Here is a 24,138-nt window from a genome sequence, read left to right on the forward strand (position 1 = left end):
TTACTCTTCTGATTCACTTCATTTGTATTTCTTTAGACTAGTTTTCTGGGTTTCATATCCTTTTATTTTTTTTCGGTCATTCTGAGAAAGAAGCGTTATTTAGTTAGTATACTGTCTATGGAATTTATCTATTGACTGACTGCCTTATAATGCAGTAACGCTTTGATCCCAGTAAGGGATCTATACTCAAATATTTACCATACGAAATTTTACGCAGGTAAATTTTTCTTGTCATTAGGAGAGGCTTAGCCACTTCTCGATATTCAATCCTTGTCATTCGAATCGTAGTCCATTGTATTCTAAAGCAAAATTTAGGTGATTTTCACCGAAGAAAAATACTTTCATGATACTCTTCGAGTCGGAATACAATATTTTTTTCAAGTTTTTTCTTTAAATTCTGTATGTCATAATAAATCAGAAATCCTCCAGCGAACATTACGAAAACAAAGAACAGTAGATCAAATCTGACAACATTTCCTGGGCTGGTTGATGTTTGTAACACCAGTGACGGAATCCGGCAAATGACGATTCCTGCAAGGTTTCAGATAAGCGTTTAGGGAGTGCTTCGGAGGTCTGTCTTTCATCTGGCTTAGCTTTTCACTTTAGCCAGCTCTCTCTCTCTCTCTCTCTCTCTCCTCTGCTCTCTACTCTCCTCTCTCTCTCTCTCTCTCTCTCTCTCTCTCTCTCTCTCTCTCTCTCTCTCTCTCAAGAAACAAGCAAACAATAATTTGTCGAAAGTCTTTTTCGAAGAGCCAATATTGTAAAACGATGAACGAGTAGACAATATTTTGGCGCATATTATTTGTAGGAAATAATAGGCCAAGAATTTGTGTGGAGCGTTGAGTCATGATTTATTAATTGTGTCCGTTTGTTTGTGTTTTAGATTTCGGAATTTGCAGGCGAGCGTCGATTTCTTTTTTATTCTGAAACGAATGGTCAGAGTACTAACAGAGTGCGTGTCCAACTTCGAGCTCAGTCCTGCTTGCTGTTCAGCTATATTTCCCAGACTCCTTATGATGTTGTGTGCTGTCGCGCTTAAGGTGACGGTTCCAGGATGTGTGTGTGTGTGTGTGTGTGAGGCAGTTTCATTTATGAAGTGATGAGGAGGAGACGCGGTTTAGTGGATGTAACACAAAAGGAGTATTCTATTGCAGTGATTCTTCTGGGTGTTGCTTTTCAACGTGACACCTTCGAGTGTGGGAAATCGAAGCTAGTCGAGGCTGCCAAGGGACTCGACTCAAAGAATGTGTCGTTGGTGGCAGTTGGTGATAGTGGTGGCATTGGCGGAGGCTGGGATATAAAACTTCCTTGGTCAGTCAGTTGTGATTTGGTGGGCGTGTTGTCCACTTCGCCCTTGGTGAGGAGTGAGGGGGGATGTGCAAGTGAGGTGGTGTTCGTGCTATCGCCGTTGAGGGAAACAGAACTTGAAGATAAAATGGCCCCTCCTATTTAGTCATAGAAAGAAATTTGAATGACTTTCGATCGAACGACTGTTGAAATTCTGCCGCCATCCCCCTCCCTCGAGAAACTGCGATCGAAAGAGTCTTGGTCTGATGGTCAGTCTCCTATGGAAGAAGCCGTTTCAGTAGAGGACTACAACCCAGTGTTTGAGGTTCCCTCTCTTGATGGCCATCTGAACTAAGAACTCACTTTTATGCCACAGTATTCTTAAAATCGTTGCCTTACGATATTTTGAATTCTGTTATAAGTATCAAGGAACACATCAGAAGACTTTTGAAAGAACTTTTTTTTTATATGAGGTCAAGGAAGTGAAAACTCGAAGGCCTTACTAAGTCTGTTTTACGCGATTGAAGGAACCAGAAGAATCACAGATTTTTTGTTTTGTTTTGTAAGTAATGACTTTCGAAGGATGCTACCGAGGAAACCACTTTGGCCTTTCACCAATTCTCGTTGAAGTGAATGAAAAAGAGAAAAGGAAAAATGAGTTAGTCTCCCAAAGGTAATTCTTTATTTAGTTACGCGAGTTACAAAATCCAAGATTCCATTTACTTGGTTAGTTTTGCATTGAAATAATATTGCCTCGTAGTAATAGGTATTTACTTTTTTTATAAGATTCTGGCGTCTTGTTGTTAGTTTCTGATTTGATTTCCTTGTAATATGTATTTTAAGATTGATAACAATTGTTTGTTGTTATAAATGGATATATTATTTCTGTTTCGTAGAGCTTGAAGACATCCGTGCATACGAGTCTTAAAAAAATAAATGCTTTCGTTCAGATAGCTTACTGTTGAATCAGAGGATCAGATTTCTTACTTTTTGATTTTTGATGAAGAAGACGAAGTCGCGAGAGGAGACTTAATTTTCATTTTGATTCCAATCTCTGAGAAGGAAATGCACTGATGCCGAGTGTTCAGACAAAAGCGAGCAGCAAGTGTGCTGAATTCAACTTGTAGCAACAGAGTCCACTCCCCATCTCACCGCCATCATGAGTAAGGGTTTCCGACCCACTTCCACTTCCAAGATGAAGATGCCCCAGCCGGAGCCATTGTGGATTTTTGTGCAGCCTCCTCCTCCCGCAAGAAACGAGCAGCAGGCGGCAGATGCGGTTAGATTTGGATAAAGCTACGGCTCGGCCATGAAACAAACCTTTCCTCCTCTTCATTGTCAGCATCCTTTGATCAGTGCTTTTCGCATCCTTTATTCTTTTCGCTGTGGTTTTAGTTCTCTTCGTCCTTTTCTGTTGTGCAGGTCGTCAAAGCGGTTTTTTTTCCCTTTTCAAATGTTTGGATTGAATGTTTCAGAAATGTGAGATTTGTGGAATGAAGTGAAGTGCCAGTTATTATATTGGTTTTTGTCGGCCTTGTCGTCATTCGGACTAATTGTAAATCATTTTGTGATTGTGTTTAAATGTTGCATACGTGTGGCGATTTGATAATGAACGGTTTGTCAGAATGTAAAAAGAGTCTTGGAGAATCAACCATTGTATTCAAAAGATGTTACCCAGTGGAAATGGTTGTATAGCTACCGATGCTGAGTTACAATTATCTAAGACTTTTCGTCGGAGAAATGAAGCCTTTCTCTGAAAAATGTCAATTTGTTTCAACTTGGGTTTTTTATGTTTTGTGAAAGTAAATCATTCCACTGATAAAAAATGGGTATGCAAAACTAATTTTCTAGCATCATTATATCATGAATTTCTAAAAGTTTGCGAAACTACCCTTAGATATTTCACGTGAAATTAGTTCGAATTGAGCTCTGATACTAAATGAAAGTGAGCATTGAAGGCTGCAAAAACCTCTCGTTCTATTTCAATAGCCCTGCGATTACAGTGTACACCTATATATTATATATATATATTATATATATATATATATATATATATTATATAAATATAATATATGTGTGTGTGTGTGTGTGTGTGTGTGTACATATATGTATATATATTACGTGCGTGGCTGCGTGAGATTTATCATTTACTGTAAAATTAACTGACATCTGACAAGACTGCGTGCCATGCAGGTAACAATAGAAAACAGGGGATAAAAGGTTTTAGAAATTATGATTTTAAGGTAAATAAATGTAAGGAAGGCTACATTTAACTAAGATTATTATTATGTCACTCAGAAGAATTTTACATAGGAGCTGAAGACACTAGCTCCGTGGCATTAGGTTACGTTAATTAACAGATCAAATAGTACCACTATGAAAACCCCAGAAAATGTAAACCCCTTTTATGAAGAACCTGGAATTTAAAGATATAAAATTATTGTTCAGTCATCACCAATCATAAAATAATAGTTATCAGCAGCTCTTCATTCTTACACCCTGGGACTTGGGATGGATGGTTGCCACCCTGGCACCGTAGAACACGCGAGATGTGGTACACAACTTCTTGTGTTCTCCTAATTCTGCAAATTAAGGATGCACTGTAGCCCTCGATCTAACGCGATTCATGTAATTGGGAGTTGTGTAAGGCAGGGAGCATAAGTAACTTAACACTATTAAGAGTTCGGAATATATATGAACACCACTGAATGCAAGTCACAAATATTTCTTTACTTCACTTATTCTCTGAAGGAGATGCAATGGGGAATTAGTTATATGTAAGAGAGCAGACGGTAATTAAGGAAGGAAAAGAATTGTGCATCGATGCAAATTTCAAAACCAAGCGTACCTTGTGTTTTGACAGTAGGAGTCTTGAGTAGAGCCAGGCACGGGGTAATGAGCTTAGAGGGAGAGAAGTTTCAACCCCGGACAGTAAGAAGACGTGTGAGTGAACGGAAAATTTCCCGTGTGAACAGGACTGAGTCTGCTATAGGAATGACTCTCAGACTCGCTTCTCCAGCCGTCTTATTTCTCCTTGTCCTTTGTCTGTCACATCTGGGCGCTGGCTTTTTTGGGGTGTTGACTGTTGCCTGGAACGACTGCACCGGGTGTGGAAAATTATGACCATGGGGTCCATTTAGCTGTAGGAGAGGGGAGCTTTTGGATGGGAGGAGCAACGTAGGCGAATCTGCCGTATCGAATTTTTAATGACTAAGAGAATGGTAGGCACGGCTTTCGTTCGCCGTCTTGGCTGTTCTTGCTTTTACAAGAAGTGAAAAAAAATATCGTACATATATTTCTGTAAGATTTTCTTGAACTGAGGGCTTCAACGTACATCTCATGTATGTATGTTATAACACACACACAACACACACACACACACACACACACACATATATATATATATATATATATATGCGTGTGTGTGTGTGTGTGTGTGTGTGTGTGTGTATATATATACATTCATGAAAGGCGACTCGCACCAACAGCACATGTAATGCCCTCGCCCTTTACAGAAACACGGTATATTGCAAAGCAATTTTAGCAACAAATGAAAATCATCTGAAGTTTGTTTGTCAACGCAGCCTTTGTTTCATGATTGCATGACCAGGATAAACTGCACTTTCTAGAAAATCCTTCTAACTTCTCTCGTCCTTTGAACGACATCTGGCTTCTTAGATACTTACGAAAACCACTACAAATATGAGTGATTTTCGTACGCTTTTAATAAACTTGATCAGTGTTGCCTCTTTTGTAATCGGCCTCCTGCGCATTCATTTTCTAAGAAGACAAATGCCCTTGAAAGGAAGAGAGAATTTGAAAGGATTTTCTTGAAAATGCAGTTTATCCTGGTCATGCAATCATGAAACAAAGGCTGCTGCGCTCACAGACAAACTTCAGATGATCTTCAAGGAAAGGGTAGTCGAGATACTTGAGTTTTTCCTTCACGTCTTTTCATTGATTGATTTAAACTTAATTTCATTGTCTTAACAAGAAACGATGAAGGAAGAATTTCTTTGTCTTGACAAGAAACGACGAAGGAAGAATTTCTTTGTCTTGACAAGAAACGACGAAGGAAGAATTTCTTTGTCTTGACAAGAAACGATGAAGGAAGAATTTCTGTCCTGACAAGAAATGATGAAGGAAAGTATGACTTGCTATCATGAAATTAGATGTCAAACCACGTGAACACGTGTTTTTGTGTAAAGATAGAAACACTTTCGAAAAGTTGCATTCAGAGTTATTGTACAAGTCGTAAAAATTTCTATTTTCTCAGAATATTGAAGGTTGCTGCGGTATCTTATCTGGTTCTATGTTTGTCACACTATATAACAGCGAAATTGGTCTTGTAGTTCTCTGTTGGGTTAAGCAACAGAAGTAGCGTCAGGAATGCTGAGGGAGCCGTGTTCCCTGCGCATAGCCCTCTTGGCTATCCTCCAACATACTTTGACCGAAGTAAAATTGCTTCACTTTTTGTTGCAAAGAATAGTTGTGTGTGTATCAGTGTTAGTGTGCCTTTCTAATATGTGAAATTGCATGTGTGTCCGTGTGTGCACAGCTAAGGCAGGGCAATGCCTCCATCGCATCCAAAATAGGTGACTCCATGAAAACAAATGGGGCGCAACACCCTTGTCTTCTGACTGACATCCACTTCATGACTCAGTATTTCCGCCTTCTCATTGTTGTCAACAGTTACTGGTTCATGTATTTTAGCTTTTAGGATTTTCTCTTTGTGAGACTGTCTGGCGAATGGTAGCTACCACCCCTGGTTGGGTGAGAGTTGAGTACCTTTTCCCTCTTTGATGGTTTACACTTTGGCAGAGGAATAAAACTCGCTTCTCTCTCGACCACAATTGCGACCCACAACGGTTGACTTATAACTAAGAACATAACTGCTCAGGTTACAGAAATATTATCCGCCCGATTCGAGAGTCTTACTGTTGGTGAGCTGAGCAGGCTTGCTACTGCGTCACGAGAGAGAGAGAGGAGAGACGGAAGACGAGAGCAGGGAGGGAGAGAGGAGGGGGAGTGAAGGGGAGAAGAGAGAGGAGAGAGAAGAGGAGAGAGAGAGAGAGAGAGAGAGAGAGAGAGAGAGAGAGAGAGACTCAAAACGATGATGATTACTGCTTCAATAAAGAGGAAAATTTCTGTATCTTGTGAGAAATTGAATGTTTGAGTGTTCACGTTACTGTAAGTAGTACAAAATTCTTATTTTACTTTATAACAAAACCATTCATGAATATTGAGTTTTGGTTGGGATATAGCCTATAGGTTTGATGAACAATTACGATTAGTTAAGACGCAACTAGTCAGAAAAGTCAAATACTAAAAGACCTAGGGCTTCATAAGGAAATCAGGCTAGTAAGGAAAAAGAATTACCGAAGATTTAGCCACTTAAGAGAAATATAAAATAAGAACGCAACCTGTCTAATGACACGTGTGAGCTTGTTTAAAAAATGTTCTACTAGATGACTTGGAAGACCAACCCATAATTTGGTCATAGTAGCTAGAATAAAATTAAAAGAAAATTGCCTGTGACCCTCACTTTAAAATAAAAGTTGTGTTAGAATTACCTGCATATTAAATATTATGTCGCTGATGATATAGTTTGTGAAACTCGGATTGCAAAGGATGACCAGATATCTTTGTTTTATAAGCATGCACTATGAGCTCATGGAACAGTGGTACCAGATGTTAATACCAAGAGTTGAATAAAACAGCTGCTAAAGACCAAACCGGGACACACAGTTAAGAGATAGACTTGCTGTTTCGTAAATGTGAATTTACTTAGGAATAACATCCAGTATTTTGAACGAATTGTATTTAGTTCAGCAGTATGAATAAAAATATGTTTAGTGGGGGATCCAGTGTCCTAGATCTACTAGCAATCATCCTTCGTGTTTTGGTTTGGTAGGGTTCTTCTTCAATCTCCACTATTTTCACGGTGTCCTGGTTATGGAATCTGCTCGATTCTTGTGAAGGGATCCACCAAACACAAACACAAACACAGGTCAGTAATCGGGAAATGAGATTGATGCAAACAGAGAAGCTTCATCTGCATAAGCAACTGGCTTTTCTAGGCAAAACCAGATGTACCCCGAAGGGGGGAGGTAGTGCCGACAGTGCACCCTCATGTCGTGCACTTTAGGCATGACTTGAGGTTCATTGCAGCGTGCTTTCGGCCCCTAGCTGCAACCCCTTTCATTACTTATACTGTACCTACTGTACCTCCTTTCATATTCTCTTTCTTCCATCTTACTTTCCACCCTCACCTAACAATTGATTTATAGTGCAACTGCGAGTTTTTCCTCCTGTTACACGTTCCAAACCTTTTACTGTCAATTGCCGTTTCGGCGCTGAATGACCTCATAGGTCCCAGTGCTTGGCCTTGGGCATAAATGCTCTATTCAATTCAATTCAAAACCATATGTAGTGCATGCACAATATTAATAATAATGGCCACGTGGAACAACAGAGATTACATTAGCTTAGTTATATAGTGTTTACAAAAACTACGTTTTTCAAAGTATTCGTAAAAGTCCGATAATATTACTAAGAAATATTCTCCCAATATCCCGTGTGTTTGAGTTTTAAAATAAAGGCCTCATGTGTAATAGGTCCAAAGAATCATTAAATTCCAAACCATCCATACGAAGTTAATACAGACTATGGATTTCTGTACTTGATTGAAAACACAAACAAGTTCAGCACCATCGCCAAAGCCTTTACTCAACGAATATGAACGAGAGAATAAATCATTGGGTGGTGATCATCTGGGCATAAACTTAGGTAATGGAGTAAACATTGCGAGTTTCCTAAGATGTAAAATAAGAAAGAAAAGTTTTTAACTCAATACTCACCAGTATGTATTCACGAAAGCTCAGGGAATATGCCATCTCGATGTACACCGCTTCCGCTGTTAAGTTCAAGTAAACGATTCGTCAGAAGAGCAATTATAAATCAACGCTTAAATTGCAGATTCATCATCTGTCTTTCCAGTTCAGTTCCCTTATGATGCTGAGTCGTATGTCAAATGGTTTATTTATAGCAGGATAGTATGTATTGTCAGCTGGAAATTAATACAGAATTGCTCAGTGATCAGTATCAGTAACATATATTATTACTGGACAGAAATCACGTGACTTTTGAGCGCGCTGGCATGGGGCTGCAGTCTTGTGTGGAAGCATGCCAAGCTCTGTAGTAAACCAGCGTTCCCAAACAACCAAAGGGCTGCAATGCTTTGCCATAAAATTTTTTACTTTAGTAACTCCGTCAGCAGAGACCAGGGTATCACATTCCACAAATATGAATTTATTGTAGTATGCTGTATTTGCAATAATTTGTGAATTAATGACTCTCATCTGTCACCTTGAAACATGAGGCAATGTAGCCTTTACTGTACCTGTCTGTAGGCCTAGCTTTTGTTGGTATTATTAGTAGGCCTAACAATGACATTAACAGTTTTGTCAACTTGTCAGTGACTGTCACATTGTCTACAGATAGCATTTTAATATACAGCCAGAACTTTCCAGTGCGACACCATATCTATAAAGTTAACGTAGTTAAATGCAACAGTCTTTTGCAGACCCAAAGCTTTTAAGATTCCATCATATTGTACGTCAGCAGAATCTTCGCCTTGCCAGTGTAAAAAGATTGGCCAAAAGTACAACAAATTAATTTTCTTTCAAGGACAGTAAAAACAGCCCACATACATGTGTTAAAGCTACAACTTTAACTTTCTTTAAAAAGAAAATCCGATGTGCTCATAGAGAGGAGTCACCAGCATTAAAGCACCAGTTAAGCCTAAGCTAGAACATTTCGGCCAAGACTATGCGATTGCAGTGTCATAGATGTGCCTCCACTTTAATTTATGTTATTATGATTTATAAAGTACTTTAAATTTTGAAAATCGAATAATTATTAACGATTTTACAGCCATCAGGAATTAGCAAGTAGCAAGTATACAGAGATCCTGTCGGGTATGAAGGTGCAATAGGAGCATAATGTATAAATAAGCTTTAAATTTCTTTGATGAATATAACATGCCTCCTTTTCCTCTTTGCAAAGAACCTTAAATTGTGAAAATCTGACCATTATTAACGATTTTACAGCCATCAGGAATCAGCAAGGAGCAAGGCTACAGAGAACGTGTCGGCTAAGACGATGTGATAACAGCATAACATATAAAATGAACATTTAATTTCTTTGATGAATATGAAAGCGGTTTTTTCCCTTTTGCAAAGAACTTTTAATTTTTAAATTCGGTTAATTATTGACGATTTTAGAGCCATGGAAAGCCAGCAAGCATGTACACACGCTCATATTAGCTGTGGCAGTTTCATAGTTTTTCGTTCACCTGCCAGACGCACGATTCATGCCTTATTAATCTGTTTCTCTTTTCGAAAATGAAAGAAATCTTATGTAATGACGGTAAAAACAGTCACTGATCTTTAGAGCATCATGTTATATTATTGTGTAAAACTATTTTCCTTATAGCATAATTTACGTGAGCGAAACGCAGTGATAGACGTCATATCACAACCACTGTCATACATGATGATTCATTACTAATTAAGTAGGAGACACCTATCACTAGTAGCATCGCGTAAACATAGTCCTCGCAATATCATTTCAATAATAATTTGAAGCTAGTTGAACAATTCTATTTGTTAAATTTTACAGAAAACATTGGAAACTTCACAAATTGCTATCAATGATAAAAACAAGAAAAAACAATGATAACCTAACAGTGTGAATCATGCGACCTCACTACTGTTTTCGATGTCATGATGTGCGCGGGAATCGAATGTCATTTTGTCATTTATCGGTTTAAGAAACATCCCCCGCTGAGCGAGAGGCAATTATTGCACTGCATGTAGTAAGTGCTAGTTCATTTTAAGGGATATCAAGAAGGCTTAATATACTGAAGAGAATCACACAGACATGAACCAAATTGTTAGAGAACGGCAAAGTTTAGAAAATGGTCCTAGCAGTGGAACTCATGGAAGCACCACAAGAGAGCAAGACAATACAGTAGTGTAATGTTGTTGAGCAACATTCATTTGTGAACTGAATTCTAGCGCCTCTTCGCGATATTGTTGAACCAGGAACCATGACTACGTCTACGTCTATGACTGGTGTGCGATGACTACTTTAGATGGAGAGGGGAAAGATTTTTTTAAAAACACACTTGAAATCTTTGATAGGGATCTAATGAACAATTCCAATGAATAAGTAAACCTACTTTTGATGGATGGGAGATTCAGTTAGGCTTACTTTTTCTTCTTCTTCTTCTTCTTTTTTTGCTATCGGTGTCCAGTGAATACCACTGATAGGGAGGGAAACAGATTCAATGATGCATGCTTTTTTTTCTTCAAAACCTAAATAATACATAATATTTGGAGATACTTTATTCGCATCAGCTTAATCCCTCTATCACTCCTTTACGGCACCGTCGCTCCCCCCACATCTCAGGCTACTCCGACTTCTCGCTAAGAACTCCATCGCGTGAAAACATCACTAATGATAATGATTACTTTGAAATTCCCATCACCGACAATCGAAGCCTTAAAATGCATATGTTTATTGAATATTTTCTGCTCAAAATTACTTTTTCTTTCATTCCCCAAAATATTTGCATACACTTGTTATACACCCTGTATGATTGTTGCAGCTGTCAAAGAACAACCCTTGATTACAGCAGTAAATTTTTATTATAAAAAGAAAAAAGTATCTGACATAGACTTAAACGAGAAAGGCACCTTTTATATTTCCTATACTTTCAGCTATTTATAATATGCTTATGATGGTAGGTCTAGCCAGACATGTGAAACTAATTTTAATTAATTTTTATTTAGAAGAAATGAGTAGCTACGGAAAGATTAACCCAAGAAAGTTTTTATGAAAGTAAGCTTTTCTAGGCTAGGTTCAGACAGGGCGTTTTTAACCGCGGGCCCTCGGCGGCCAACGCTTGTTTAACGCTGTCATCGTTCACAAGAAACGTTTTTGACCGCGGCGGCCAACGCGCGGTAACGCCTTAATTAATATAATATATATATATATATATATCTATATATATATATATGAAATTATATATTATATATATATAGATATATATATATATATATATACTTTTTTGTGACATCCAGCGTCAGAACGGACGTGGAAGAAATATCTTGCTTTTGGATGTTGAATCGTAGACTGAATCTGCCCAAACAGCGCCAAAGACGGCATTGGGTAGTACACCCATTTTTACATGATAGACATTTACTACCTTTGGTTTGGTTGTAACATTTACTACCTTTGGTTTGGTTGTAACATTGTACCTATCTTTAAGAGAGCACGAAGAAATTTTTTTAAATGATTTTAGAATGTCTAGGAAATCTTTCGATTATCTGTTAGACCTATTCAAGGTAGACATATCGAAGATCAACTCCTCGATGAGGGATTCCATCTGCCCAGATGTTATAATCAGTTTTATTGAAGGAAATGTGTTGTATATATAAATAAAAAAAGTATCTCCCTGAAAAAAAATGCCATGCTTTTATTGATTTTATTTCCCAGTTACATACCGTATATAATTGATGGGCGCTTTTCAATTTCACTTATGAATAAATCGGTATCATAATGATCCCTCTCCATAGTTAACATTTGACATATATTGACAGTGATGCACTAGTGTGTGAAGTGACCGTGTGTCACGGGACCAGGTCAGGGTTGCTATGGTAACGCACAATCTCTTCTCAAAACAGGCGGTTCACCGCTGTGTGTGAACGATGTCATTCACTTGTATGTATCTCGACGCCCGGCAACGCCGCGTTGCCGAGGGGAATCTCGTTATCGCGGCGTATTGGAAACTGCCGCAATACGCCGCGGTTACGTGTGAAAGATTCCATAAGCTAACATTGAACAATCCACCGGGCGTATCTCACAGCGCTGTCAAAAACGCCCTGTGTGAACGTAGCCTGAAAAATGTATTCATCAGCTTTGACTCCCACAGCTGTCCAGCGTGTCTGGATGAAATAGGATGATTTTCAAGGAATTCGATAATAAAAAAAGACATGATTATATTCGTTTGATTTTTTGTGATTGTTTTTTGACTTGAGATAGCTAGGCCTGAGTAAATTATCTTAAGCATTTATGAAGAGAATAAGAAAAAGAACATGGCCAATAAAAAATTAATAACGGGAATAATCAAATAAAGCAGATTATTATAGTGGATGTTGTCGATTTAAATATTCATTCAAATTACGTATCCGAGAGATTATACTGCTGAAAATAGAGCCAGGCTAACAAGGTGTCAAAATTGGAAGTCAAATAGGCCACTAGATGTGACATGCAAATTATTTTATTGATCAAAGGACAAAATTAGTTTAATTACACATTGCTATTAAAGAATATCTACGGCTTAATGTATTATTTATCGGCTGTAGGAGATGAACTGACAACCCCTCAGTAGTGCCAAGACTCGAGCGGCAGCAAAGCCAACTTCAAAATGCTTATGCTGTCACGAAGCTTGAGTTGAGAATAAAATTAGAATTCGTGGTTATATATTTTATAAAATTAGAATTCTTGGTTATATATTTTCTCTATTTTGCAAAACAATTATTTTTGAATCATTAAATAAATATACTCAATTCTAATATAATTTATTTCAAGTATAACATCTTTGAAAGGAAACATTATTTATTGATAAGTAAATAATCGGACACCTGCATTGGCAATATTGCCATAAAGAACAACGAATTAAGAAACTATGCCAGTAGTTCGTGTGCTGACTGTACATGTGCCATTGTTTACAAGCTCCACTTCCACACAACATGGTGGCTCCATGACGTCGCACGGCCTTATTGCAAGCCAATAGGCACCATCCTATCCAGTAATGTAGGTCATTGGTTAGTATAAAGGTCTGTCCACACGGTCGAGCTTTGCTCGACGAACTCTGTTCGATGTGACGTCAGAAGCAGGGAAACTGGACAAAGTTCTGACTTTTCTTGCTTCTGTCGTCACATGGAACAAAGTTCGTCGAGCCGTGTGGATGGATGGGCCGCCTTAACACAACTTACAGAACTGCAGCTGTCAGCATACTCTGCTTCGGCTTCGCTTTTGTATCTTCATTGCTTATAGATTCTAAACTAGTCAATTTTGTTTTTTCCATTTCACTGTTGTACATGACTAATTATCTCCTCGAAGAGAGTCATTAGGTGCAAAGGCAGTTGCTGTCTAGCTGTACTTCGTAACTTTTTGGCCGTGACCAAAATAACTTTAGGAATGTACGAGGTCACTCATGTCATCATGAACTCTGTTTCTAAGCCTTTATCAATAGTATTGAGTATGAAGCCTGTTGATAATAATACAAAAATAATATGACTGCAATAAAAGTAACAGATACTTCTAGAAATTGAGTGTTTATGGATAAAAACGGCATATTTAAGTAGTTGCTTGATACAAAGATACTCGTGAATTGAGAAGCAGAGACCTATATTAACCAGTTATAGAAATTGTAAAATTATATTGCCGACGACCCAAAGATTTTATGGCTACTGCAATCTCCTGAAATCGGCCCATTTTGATGTTAGTGACTTGGCTTAATTAACAAATAGATGAATAAAATAAAATATCATGAAAGTAATATCATGTCATGCCTTAAGTATTCTGGATTTCTTGATAACATTGTCCAGAGTGATCTCTCTTATGGTTTCCGTTGCCTTTTGAAATTATAATGGAATGTTTTTGCAGTTGATTCTTGAGGAGCTGTTGCCATTGCAAACTGACTTGCAATTTCATTTGGGTTTTCAGTTTCAGTACCGAAAAAAACTCTTCTCCAGTCGTGTAAGTTACTTTCTTTGTAATGCTTTCTTTGTCCAGATGTTGCACGAAGAGGCTTGAGGTCTGCGAGAGTGAAACTATAATGAGGTTTGGGAACTCCAGTGAAGGATGGAAATGTCGACGTTTCTCAGGTATAAATATTTTTCTTTCAAAGAGTGGTACTCATTGGACTTCCGATAACATCTTTGTCAGACTGCCTCATATTTGATCTTGACGTTGAATTGAATGATTCCAGACATATCCCAGGAGTTGGATAGATATCAATCGCAATTTGAAATGTCAGAGTCACTTTATCATAGCTTACAATTCAGAAGCACTGTATCATAGCTTGACAGTCAGAGATACTTTATCACAGTTTAAAAGTCAGAGGTACTGTAGCACTGTATGAAAGTCGGAGCTACTGTACCACTGTTTGAAATATGGAGATGCTTTCATAATGGGGATCATGAATATGGCCTGCTGTACGAGCAAGAGCCTGTTCTGGCATAATGCCAGTTTAATCATAAACAATAACGAGGAACAGGATTTTGACTGAACTTGATTTTCCAATGAAACTGTGGGGCCATATTGGACTGCAGTGTATCACCAGAAACACGGGGTAACAAACAACAAACTAGACCACTGTTCATTCATTGTAGGTAAAGCTATCATGCATTACCTATGAACTGGACAGCATCGTAAAAATCTGAATCATGTCTTTTGAGTCATGCCGGATGCGTTAAAGAATGAGAACGCGTCTGGATCCCCCTACTTGTGTTACAGTTGAACGAGGGGTAGCACGTGGTTCGTGGAAAATTAGAGTAGGATCGTGGGATGTTGGTACCCTGACAGGAAAGTTAAGAGAAATTGTTGACAAATAAAGAAGAAACGGAGTTGGAGTGATAGTGACGCGTGTAAAGAAAAAGTGGTAGGCTTATAATAGTAGTGTTGGGAAAAAACTCTTTCACGAGAGCTTATACAATGTCCTAAAGGGTCCACAATAGTTAGAATACACGAACTTTCAACATTCTTATTATTGTTGACTCCTTAGATAATAGCAGCGTCGCTCGTAGGGCAAGATATTTTTAATGTAGTTTCATCATACTAGCAGAAAGAGAAAAAAAATATCCAAGGAAGAACTGGAAACAGGAGAAGGAATATGGTAAAGCTAAAGTATATTCTTGTGAGAAGTGGATATGAGGAAGTGCATGGAGGTCATGGGTTTAGAAATGGCGTAGAATTTTGAATTAGTTTGTATGATCACTTGGTTTGTGAAGGCAGATCGTCATTTAGTAACATAGGAGCGGCGGGATATGTAGCCAGATAAATTACCTTATGGTTAGGAGGGAAGACAAAAGCAGTGCAGTAAATTGTAAGGTGTAAACCTTGGTGAGGAAGGAGTGAGACAACATAGATTACTTGTGATGGATATCAAGATGAGAATTATAAAACACATGAAGAGGCTGAAGGTTTCAAGAATTGAAATGTGTAAAAGAACAAAGACAGTGGTAAATATAACCAGTGGCAAAACAGAAGTGTTGGAAGTTAGTTAGTTTACATCAAGGATCCACATAGCCCACTTCTGCTTGTTCGTTATTGCTGTATTAAGTGAATGGATAAGGAATCAAAGTTGTTGAAAATTGTAGATAGTGCAGAAACCGGAGAAGAATTGCACAGAAAGATGTCAGATCGGTAGGAATCACTTTAATGTAAATAAAAGTGAGATTATGGTGTCCGGCAAGCAGGAAAGGGATGAGTTATTTATACAAGAAAGCAGAGGCCTAGACTTAAAACAGGCTGTAAGTCTAGAGGGAAGGGGTGAAGTGGAGGTTGGAGAAGGATAAAAACAGCTTGGGGGAAATGGAGGCAGGTGGTAGGGATAGAAGAATCCCAAATGAAAACTTTTAAGATCTATTATACTGTAATCAGACTTTTGATGCTTCATGGTGCAGAAACATTGCCATTAAGAAGGAGGGAGGAACAGAAGACAGAGTGAACCGAGGTTAGGATGCTGAGGTGGGCTTTGGGCTTTTCATTGAGTGAGAAGCTAGAAAATGAAGAAATTAGAAGCACAGGAGGGGAAGATTACCGATATGGTAAAAAAAAAAATAACAGTCGAGAATGAGATAGTTTGAGCAAGTGATAAGGATTTGTGAAGATGGCTGTGATGGAACCTGTTCAAGGTAGAAGGTCGAGAGGAGCATAAAAGATGAGGTGGCTTGATAAAGTGGTAGAGGATTTGGAGAAGGGTATAACTGAGGAAGATTCTTTAGACAAATACAGGTGGATAGCGGTGGAGAAAAAGGACATCATTATTGGTATTATTGGAATCATTCTGTTGTAAATGAATTCATCCAGTAGTTTTATATATGACACGTTTTCAGTACTATGACTAAAGTAATCTGCCCACTTTCTTAGCTATTCTCCACAGATTTGCCTCTTGAAAGTGATTTCACCATTCTTTTTGAGGAAGCTTGACTTTATCATACGAATTATTAATGTGGTGTGGCTCTCCTGGTTTTAGCATTGCGTCATGCTACACTATATTGAGCCAAAGTTGCTGCTTTGTTAGCACGATTTGCCTTTCCTAACATCTCCGTTTTTTATTATGAATCTTTTACTTATTGGCAACACAATGTGTTTAGATTGCGTCATACTGAGTCTTATGAATGGAAATGAGAATGGAATGTACTACGTCGTTGTACGTGTTACATAATATTTACCGGAGCCCTAGACTCAACTCCTATTATTATTATTAGTACTAGTATCTGTTACCTTGGTAAATAATCATAAACTGATAACTCCGTTGGGGGTTAGTGCCATCAGTGCACCTCACGGGTTCCAATGTAGGCATTACTAAAGGTTCTTTGCAGCATCCCTTCGGCTGCTAAGTGCCACTTTTTATTCCTTTTACTGTACCTTCATTCATATTATCTTTCTTCCATCTTACTATTCATCTTCTTCTAACAATGATTTCGTGTGGCAACTGCGAGGTTTTCCTCCTGTACACCTTTCGAATCTGCCTATTCTCAGTTTCCATTCCAGCACTGAATGACCTCATGGGTCCCAGCGCTACCCTTTGGCCTAAACTAAATTCCTTTCCATCAACTAATAGAACAGTGCTTTCGCATCATTAGTTAATTATGTCAAAAGTAACAACAATTATTCATAGAACAATAAGCGACATGTTAGATATAGCCTTTTAGCCTCAGAGATAACAGTAGTTCATCGCAACTCATTTTGAAACTTCTAAGATCGTTCAAAGTCCCTTTCTGTCGTCGTTTCTAAGCCGGACAATAGTTCAAATCCTGGCTGGCGAAGGAACACTTATCAATTATGATTCTGCTTGGGTGTGTGTGTGTGTGTGTGTATATATATATATATATATATATATATATCTATATATTAGATATATATATATTATATATTATTAGTAATATAATATATATATTTATAAATATGACAGGTAAAGTGTTCTGTTACAACATAGTTCCATCTAATAAAAGGAGCCATAAAAAATGCCCTTTTAAGCATAGACCGCTCCAATGCTTCATATGTTTTGGATATGGCCACTCGTCAAAGGTGTGTACTCGAAACCAGATATGTGCTGCCTTGCTCTTTACAAAAAGCATGAAGGCGAAGTTCTAATCCAATATTATGGATAAATGGAAGGGAAATCATAATGCAAAGGCATAAGGAATGTGAGTCATTTTAAAAAAAAGAAAGTGGCAGCCATAGAGAAAGCTCATGCTGAACAGCTAAGCATTGGCCTGGCAAAAAGACTTTTGTTCCCAAGACCTCAATATAGTGATATAGTGAAAATTGGAAAATCGAATAAAAATGATCAAAACTAGGATGCCAACTTCAAAGCCAAAGCTTCAGCTATCCCCTTCTGAGCTAGAAGTACGTTCAGCATCTCCGCCTTCATCCAAGAAGGCCCCTTTGTCCCCTCCCGATGGGCTCCTCTGGGCTCTGGGAGGTCTCTCGGGCTTCTGATGTAGAAGCCTCACAGGCAGCTTCACTGCCTGATCTGGGTATGTCCCAGAATGACACCTTGATCAGTGCACCTCATAAGGCTCAGGTGCACGCTGTAGAGACGGTGCCTCTTAGAAATAAGAGACCCCGTACTCCTTCATCATCTCCACCTATATCCCCACACCATAGTAGGGTTCCCAAGAGAGGAAATAGCAGGTTTCTCTTGAGGATCTGCCAAGTTCTTCTATGAAAGAACAAAGACCAAGACCAAGTCTTTCCAGACCAGCCCAATCCAAGTCCAAAAAGTAAAAAAAAAAAAAAATCTAATAGTAAATAATGGCTCTATGTCAGTGGAACATACGAGGTTTCCATTCAAACAGAGAACAGGTCCGGGTCCTTTTCAAGGAGCATAATTTAGCTGCCCTTTGTTTGCAAGAGACTAAACTTGGTAATGTTTCTCCTAACTGTGGACAGAACTTTATTTTTTCACAGATCTCCACCACCTGTAGGTGAACGTTCTCATGGTGGTACATGTATTATTGCGGCCAAGTCATTACCACAAAAAGTTATCAAATTAGACTCCATACTGCAAGCTTGTGCAGCACAGATTTTCATCAATAAATGGGTCACTCTGTGCTCTCTTTATCTAGAACCTGGCCTAGAAACTCGATGGTGGACAGAGCTGGCAATCCAAGACAATTAGAGGTTGAAGATTTGCAATCACTTTAGACCAACTACCTCAACCTTTCATTCTGATGGGGGGATTTTAATGCAAAACATACTTTGTGGGGGGAAGGTAGGTGTGATCACCGTGGTCTTATAATTGAAAGATTAATAGATTGCAATGATGTAGTTTTAATGAAACGACGGTTCTCCTACAAGGTTTGATGTAGCCCATAACTCTAGTTCAGCAATTGATCTTACAATATGTTCGTCGTCATTACGATTAGACTATAAGTGGTCAGTGGATGAAAATCTCTATGGGAGCGACCACTATCCCATCCATCTTAAGTATGTACAAAATATACCCTCCCCATCTTTACCCAAGTGGAAGATAAAGGAGGCAGATTGCAGCTGTATGAAAAATCTACCAAAGTCAATCGTAAGGCCAATGAATTTCCTTGCCCCTCAGCTGCCTACGAGTATCTCGCTAGTATAATGATTGGAGGGGCAATGATGTCAATTCCTAAAACATCAGGGAAACCCCGTCGTCCACTGGTACCTTGGTGGAATAGTAAATGTGCCTTGAGTAGGAAAATTGCAAGAGCCAGTTACAAGCGATATCGAAGGCGTCCTGTCTTAGTTAATAGAAAGAGAAACCTCGCCAAACAAAAGCAAGTCTTTAAAGAAGCAAGGAGGGAATCCTTCATCAAGTACATATCAGAACTAAAGTATAACTCGCCACTTTCTCTGGTTTGGGATAGAATCCGTAAATTACTAGGGAAATTTTCCCCTTCTCCTTTACCTATTTGAAAATCAACTTGGTAGTTATATCGGATGCAAGAGAGGTGGCAGAGGCCTTTGCTCCGGCACTTTTCAAGCATTTCAAGCCCCAGTCACTACTCCCCTGAATTTCGCAATATTAGAAACATGACTATAGTTAATCCGCCTGTTTGTTCAAATTCTGAGGCATATAACCTTCCATTTAGTATTGTCGAATTCGAATATGCCTTATCTTTGTCCTCTCCAACATCACCTGGAGAAGATGATATTATTTATGCAATGATTTCTCACTTACCTCTGGAGTCAAAAAAAATTCTTTGTCGATGTTTTAAACGAATTCTGGTGCTCAGGGACTTCATATAAGTTGTGGAAAAACTCTGTTATAGTTCCTTTTTTAAAACCCGGATAAGGACCCTAGTCATCCAAAAGTTATAGGCCTATTGCTCTTACCAGCTGTGTCTTCAAGATTTATGAACGAATGGTGAATTTATCGTGATATGGTTATTAGAAACAAAGAACCTGTTGTCGAAGAGGCAATTTGGCTTTCGCAAGAATAGAAGTACATTGGATCCCTTATTATGTCTCACACGTGAGATTCAGAATGCTTTTGCAGTCCAAAATCAAACAATTGCCGTGTTCTTTGATCTGGAAAAAGCAGCTTTGATACTACTTTTGGAGGTGGAGGGTGGGTATTTTAATGCAGCTGGAGGGTTTGGTTTTTGAATGGCGTATTCTTTTTGGAATGCGTATTGGTGCAATATGTTTAATTTTGCCAAAGACTTCCTCTGTCTGACCGGTACCTTAAAGTTAGAATTGGCTCTACCTTCTCATCAGAGTATCTTCAGGAGAAGGCATTCCACAAGGGAGTGTGCTTAGTCCAACCTTTTTTAATATGCCATTAATGGTTTACTTGAACATCTCCCTGTTGGAGTAACTGGTCAAGCATTCGCGGATGATATTGTTATCGTCTGTAGTAGAGCTACTGCAGTTTGAAGCTTGTACTAAAATTCAGTTTGCAATTAATGCTGCTACTTCCTGGGCTAATAGTAAAGGTTTCAAATTTTCTGCAGAAAAAAAACTAAAGCTATACGTTTTTGCAGAACACGAAGAAGGGAAGAGATTCCAACCTTATTTTTTAGAAGGTTCTATCTTGCTTTATGAAGATAAAGTCAAATATTTAGGAATTATTTTTGACAAAAAATTGACTTTGCTGAACATATAAATGAGACTGTAGTAAATGTTAAACAGCGGTGCAATATTCTTAAAGTTTTGTTAGTAACCTGAATTTTGGAGCAGACCGTACTACTTTATTAAGAATTTATCAGGCACTATGCTTGAGTAAGATTGATTTATGGATCTCAGGTTTATGGCTCTGCATGTAAGACCCTTGGTTAGGTAAGCTGGGAATTAGTAGACACAATATGGCATTGCGTATTTGTACAGGTGCTTTTAAAACGTCTCCTGTTGAGAGCCTTTATGTAGACTCTGGTTTTCTTCCTCTTTTCATTCGGAGGGAGGAACAAGGTCTCCAATATTTTGTCAAGAGCATTAACCTCTCAATCTAATCCAAATTTTAAATATATAAAACATCCTGTTGACAGAGCACCAACTAAGCCTACATTGCCTAAGCCCCTTGAAGTTAGATTAAACATAAGTGCGAGAGAGGTAGGCCTTATTCCTCCACTGGTTATGGAAACTACTTTTTCTAAATTCCCTCCTTGGTGTAGGCCTACCTTTAGGATATTTTGCCAAGTTAGGAAGACAAAAAAAGATCAGCTCAAGTCGTTGCAGCTTAAAAGTAGCTTCTTGGCCCGCATGTTTCTGAGCATAGTAACTCGATTGCTGTATATACAGATGGATCAAAATCAGCAAATGGAGTTGGATGTTCTGTCATCGTCGGTGAGAGAACAATTACAAAAAGCCTCCCTATTAAATTCTCAATTTTTAATGCAGAGATTTTTGCTATTTTTAGTGTTTTGAAATTTATTTTTAGTACAGGTAGCACTGGGGACCGCTTATATTATTATTGTGATTCCAGAGTTCCCTAGCTGCACTCCAGAAGTTGACGCCATCTAATCAACTCGTCCAAGAGGTGCAGGATTGGCTGGTCCTCCTACATTCTCGAAAACACATCAGTGTGAAGTTTTGTTGGGTTCCCTCGCATGTGGGAATTCGTGGTAATGAGCTGGCTGATACAGCCGCTAAACAGGCAGCTTCCTCCCGGGTTTCCCACTCTGTGAGGGTTCCCTGTGAAGATTTTAAACTTTTTATTAAATCATTTTGTAGGACTAAGTGGCAGAATCACTGGTCCAACTTAAATAACAATTTAAAGCTGAAATCGATCAGACCTTCTGTTCATCCCTGGTCACCTTCTGTTGGGATGGATAGAAGATCTAGTATAGTTTTAACACGCCTGCGTATAGGGCATACATTTTTAACACACAGGTATCTTTTAACTAGTGGAGCAGAGAGGCAGGTTCCTCAATGCTCCAATTGTAATGTTGGCATTACAGTGAGGCATATATTTGTTGACTGTCCTCTTTATTTTAATCATAGACGTCGGTTTGGTTTCACCAACAAACCTTTGTCAGATATTTTAGGAGAGGGTGCTCCCACAGAGGAGATTTTTAAATTTCTTAAGGAATCCATTTGTTTTTATGATATTAATTGAGTATTTTAATTTTAATTTGATTTTAATCATTTGATTTAATTATATAAGTGTATCTTCTATTAGTAAATATATCCCGTTGATATATATGCGCTGAATGGCCTTTGGCTCCGGCGCGTGGCAAATGGCCACAAATTTTATAAATTCAATTCCATAAAAATGCCAAAATATAGAAAGTTAATTAATATTTCAGAGACTAGTGTCTCCCTCTTCAGTTAAGTAATGAATGAGAAAAGGTACAGAAAAGGTGGTATTTATACCAAGAGGTCCATCCAAAGGTAAGCTGTTTCATTAGGTCACCCCAGTTGATAATTTTCTTTAATCTTCGTAAGCATTGGTTGAAGGAAGATTTTATCTATGATATCCGAATCCCAGGCTCCCTTTGGAATGTTCATTACCTTTCTTTGTTTAATCAAGGCCGACTCCACCACTTGGCTTTTGTACCGACATTTGCAGCTATAAATTATACTTGACAAATTCCAGTTGATTCCGTGGTTATGGTTATTTACTTGGTTGAAAATAGCTGAGCTCTGTTGTCCATATATAGTTGACCATTTATGTTTTATAAATCTCTGGGGAAGTGATTTTCGTGTAAAACCAATATAAGATTGGTCACAGTCCAAGACATGAGATTTTGTATACTTCTGTGTCTTTGGGATTGGTTTTTGTTGAACATTAATTAGGGATTTGGCTAGGGTATTAGGGTAGGTAAAGGCAAAAGGGTTAGATTTTCCAAAAGTCTGTGTCACCGTCTTAATACCTAGCCAAATCCCAGATTAACGTCTAACAAAGCCAATCCCCAAAGACACAGGCGTATAAAATATCCCATGCCTGGACTGGGACCAATCTTATAGCAGTTTTACAGGAAAATCTTTTCCCCAGAGATTAATACATGAACGCAGAGCTCGGCTATTTCTAACCATACAGATAACTATAACCACAGAATTAACTGGAATTTGTCACATATAATTAATAGCTGTAAATGTCGGTACAAAATCCAAATGGTGGAGTCGGCCTTGATTAAACAAAGAAAGGTAATGAACATCTCAAAGGGTACCTGGGATTCGGATACCATAGATAAAATCTTCCTTCAACCAACGCTGAAGAACATTAAAGAGAAATTATCAACTGGAGTGACCTAATGAAACAGCTTACCTATGGATGGACCTCTTAGTATAACTACCGCCTTTTCTGTACCTTTTTTCATTCATTACCTACTTGAAATGGGAGACAACAGTCTCTGAAATATAGTACTTACTTTCTATAATTTGGCGTTTTTATGGGATCATTTTATTAGATGGAATTCTTTTGTAATTTAGGAACATTTTTAACCAAATTCATTTTATTAAGAGATTCTTTATATATATATATTCTATATAATATATATATATATAGATATATATATATATATATTAATTTAAAAAAAAATATTATATAATCTATACATACATACATACATACATACATACATACATACATGCATACATACATACAATCAAGCAGAATCATGATTGATAAAATGTTCCTTCCCCAGCCAGGATTCGAACTATATTCAGCTCAGAAACGATGACAGACAGGGACTTTGCCTATATGGCTTTCAGCCCGGCTATACATATGTCTGTCATATTCAGAATCTGTGTTTTGAATCAATGTCAATCTAACTCCACATAGCTAATTATGAATTATTGTCTCACACCTGTAAATTTTATATATTATAAATATTAAGCCACAAATGTCGTTCAATGTCGAATTCGCTTTGCCTTGAGAATAACTTGTACCGAAGAGGAATTATAATTGTCCATTTATGTTGGCCATTATTCGATCCATGGGTTGGCTTATAAGCAATAATAGACAGTGACTGACCACCCGGCTATGATTGTATATATATATATATATATATATATAATATATATATATATATACATACATTTGTATATATATATTATATATATATATAT

General features: G+C 38.0%; 2 protein-coding genes across 16 annotated transcripts in view; both read left to right on the forward strand.

Annotated features, from left to right (window-relative positions):
• The window catches only part of LOC135223644 (unconventional myosin-XVIIIa-like), a 1,035,943-nt gene that overhangs the window by 862,243 nt on the left and 149,562 nt on the right, over positions 1-24,138 (forward strand). The window lies entirely within an intron of this gene.
• The window catches only part of LOC135223646 (nucleolar protein dao-5-like), a 63,219-nt gene that overhangs the window by 3,935 nt on the left and 35,146 nt on the right, over positions 1-24,138 (forward strand). Inside the window, exons 1-2 of one of the 8 annotated variants that reach the window (XM_064262294.1) lie at positions 1,326-1,960; positions 2,184-2,566. The exons of 4 other annotated variants lie outside the window; for them this stretch is intronic. In XM_064262294.1, coding sequence (XP_064118364.1) covers positions 2,447-2,566 — 120 coding nt within the window. In that variant the 5' untranslated portion in view covers positions 1,326-1,960; positions 2,184-2,446. Of the gene's footprint in view, positions 1-1,325; positions 1,961-2,183; positions 2,567-24,138 lie in introns of those variants that run through there. 3 more of the 8 variants (XM_064262295.1, XM_064262293.1, XM_064262296.1) reach the window with 3 other exon arrangements.

This window comes from Macrobrachium nipponense, chromosome 10, assembly GCF_015104395.2.
Source record: "Macrobrachium nipponense isolate FS-2020 chromosome 10, ASM1510439v2, whole genome shotgun sequence".
NCBI classification, from domain to species: Eukaryota; Metazoa; Arthropoda; class Malacostraca; order Decapoda; family Palaemonidae; genus Macrobrachium; species Macrobrachium nipponense.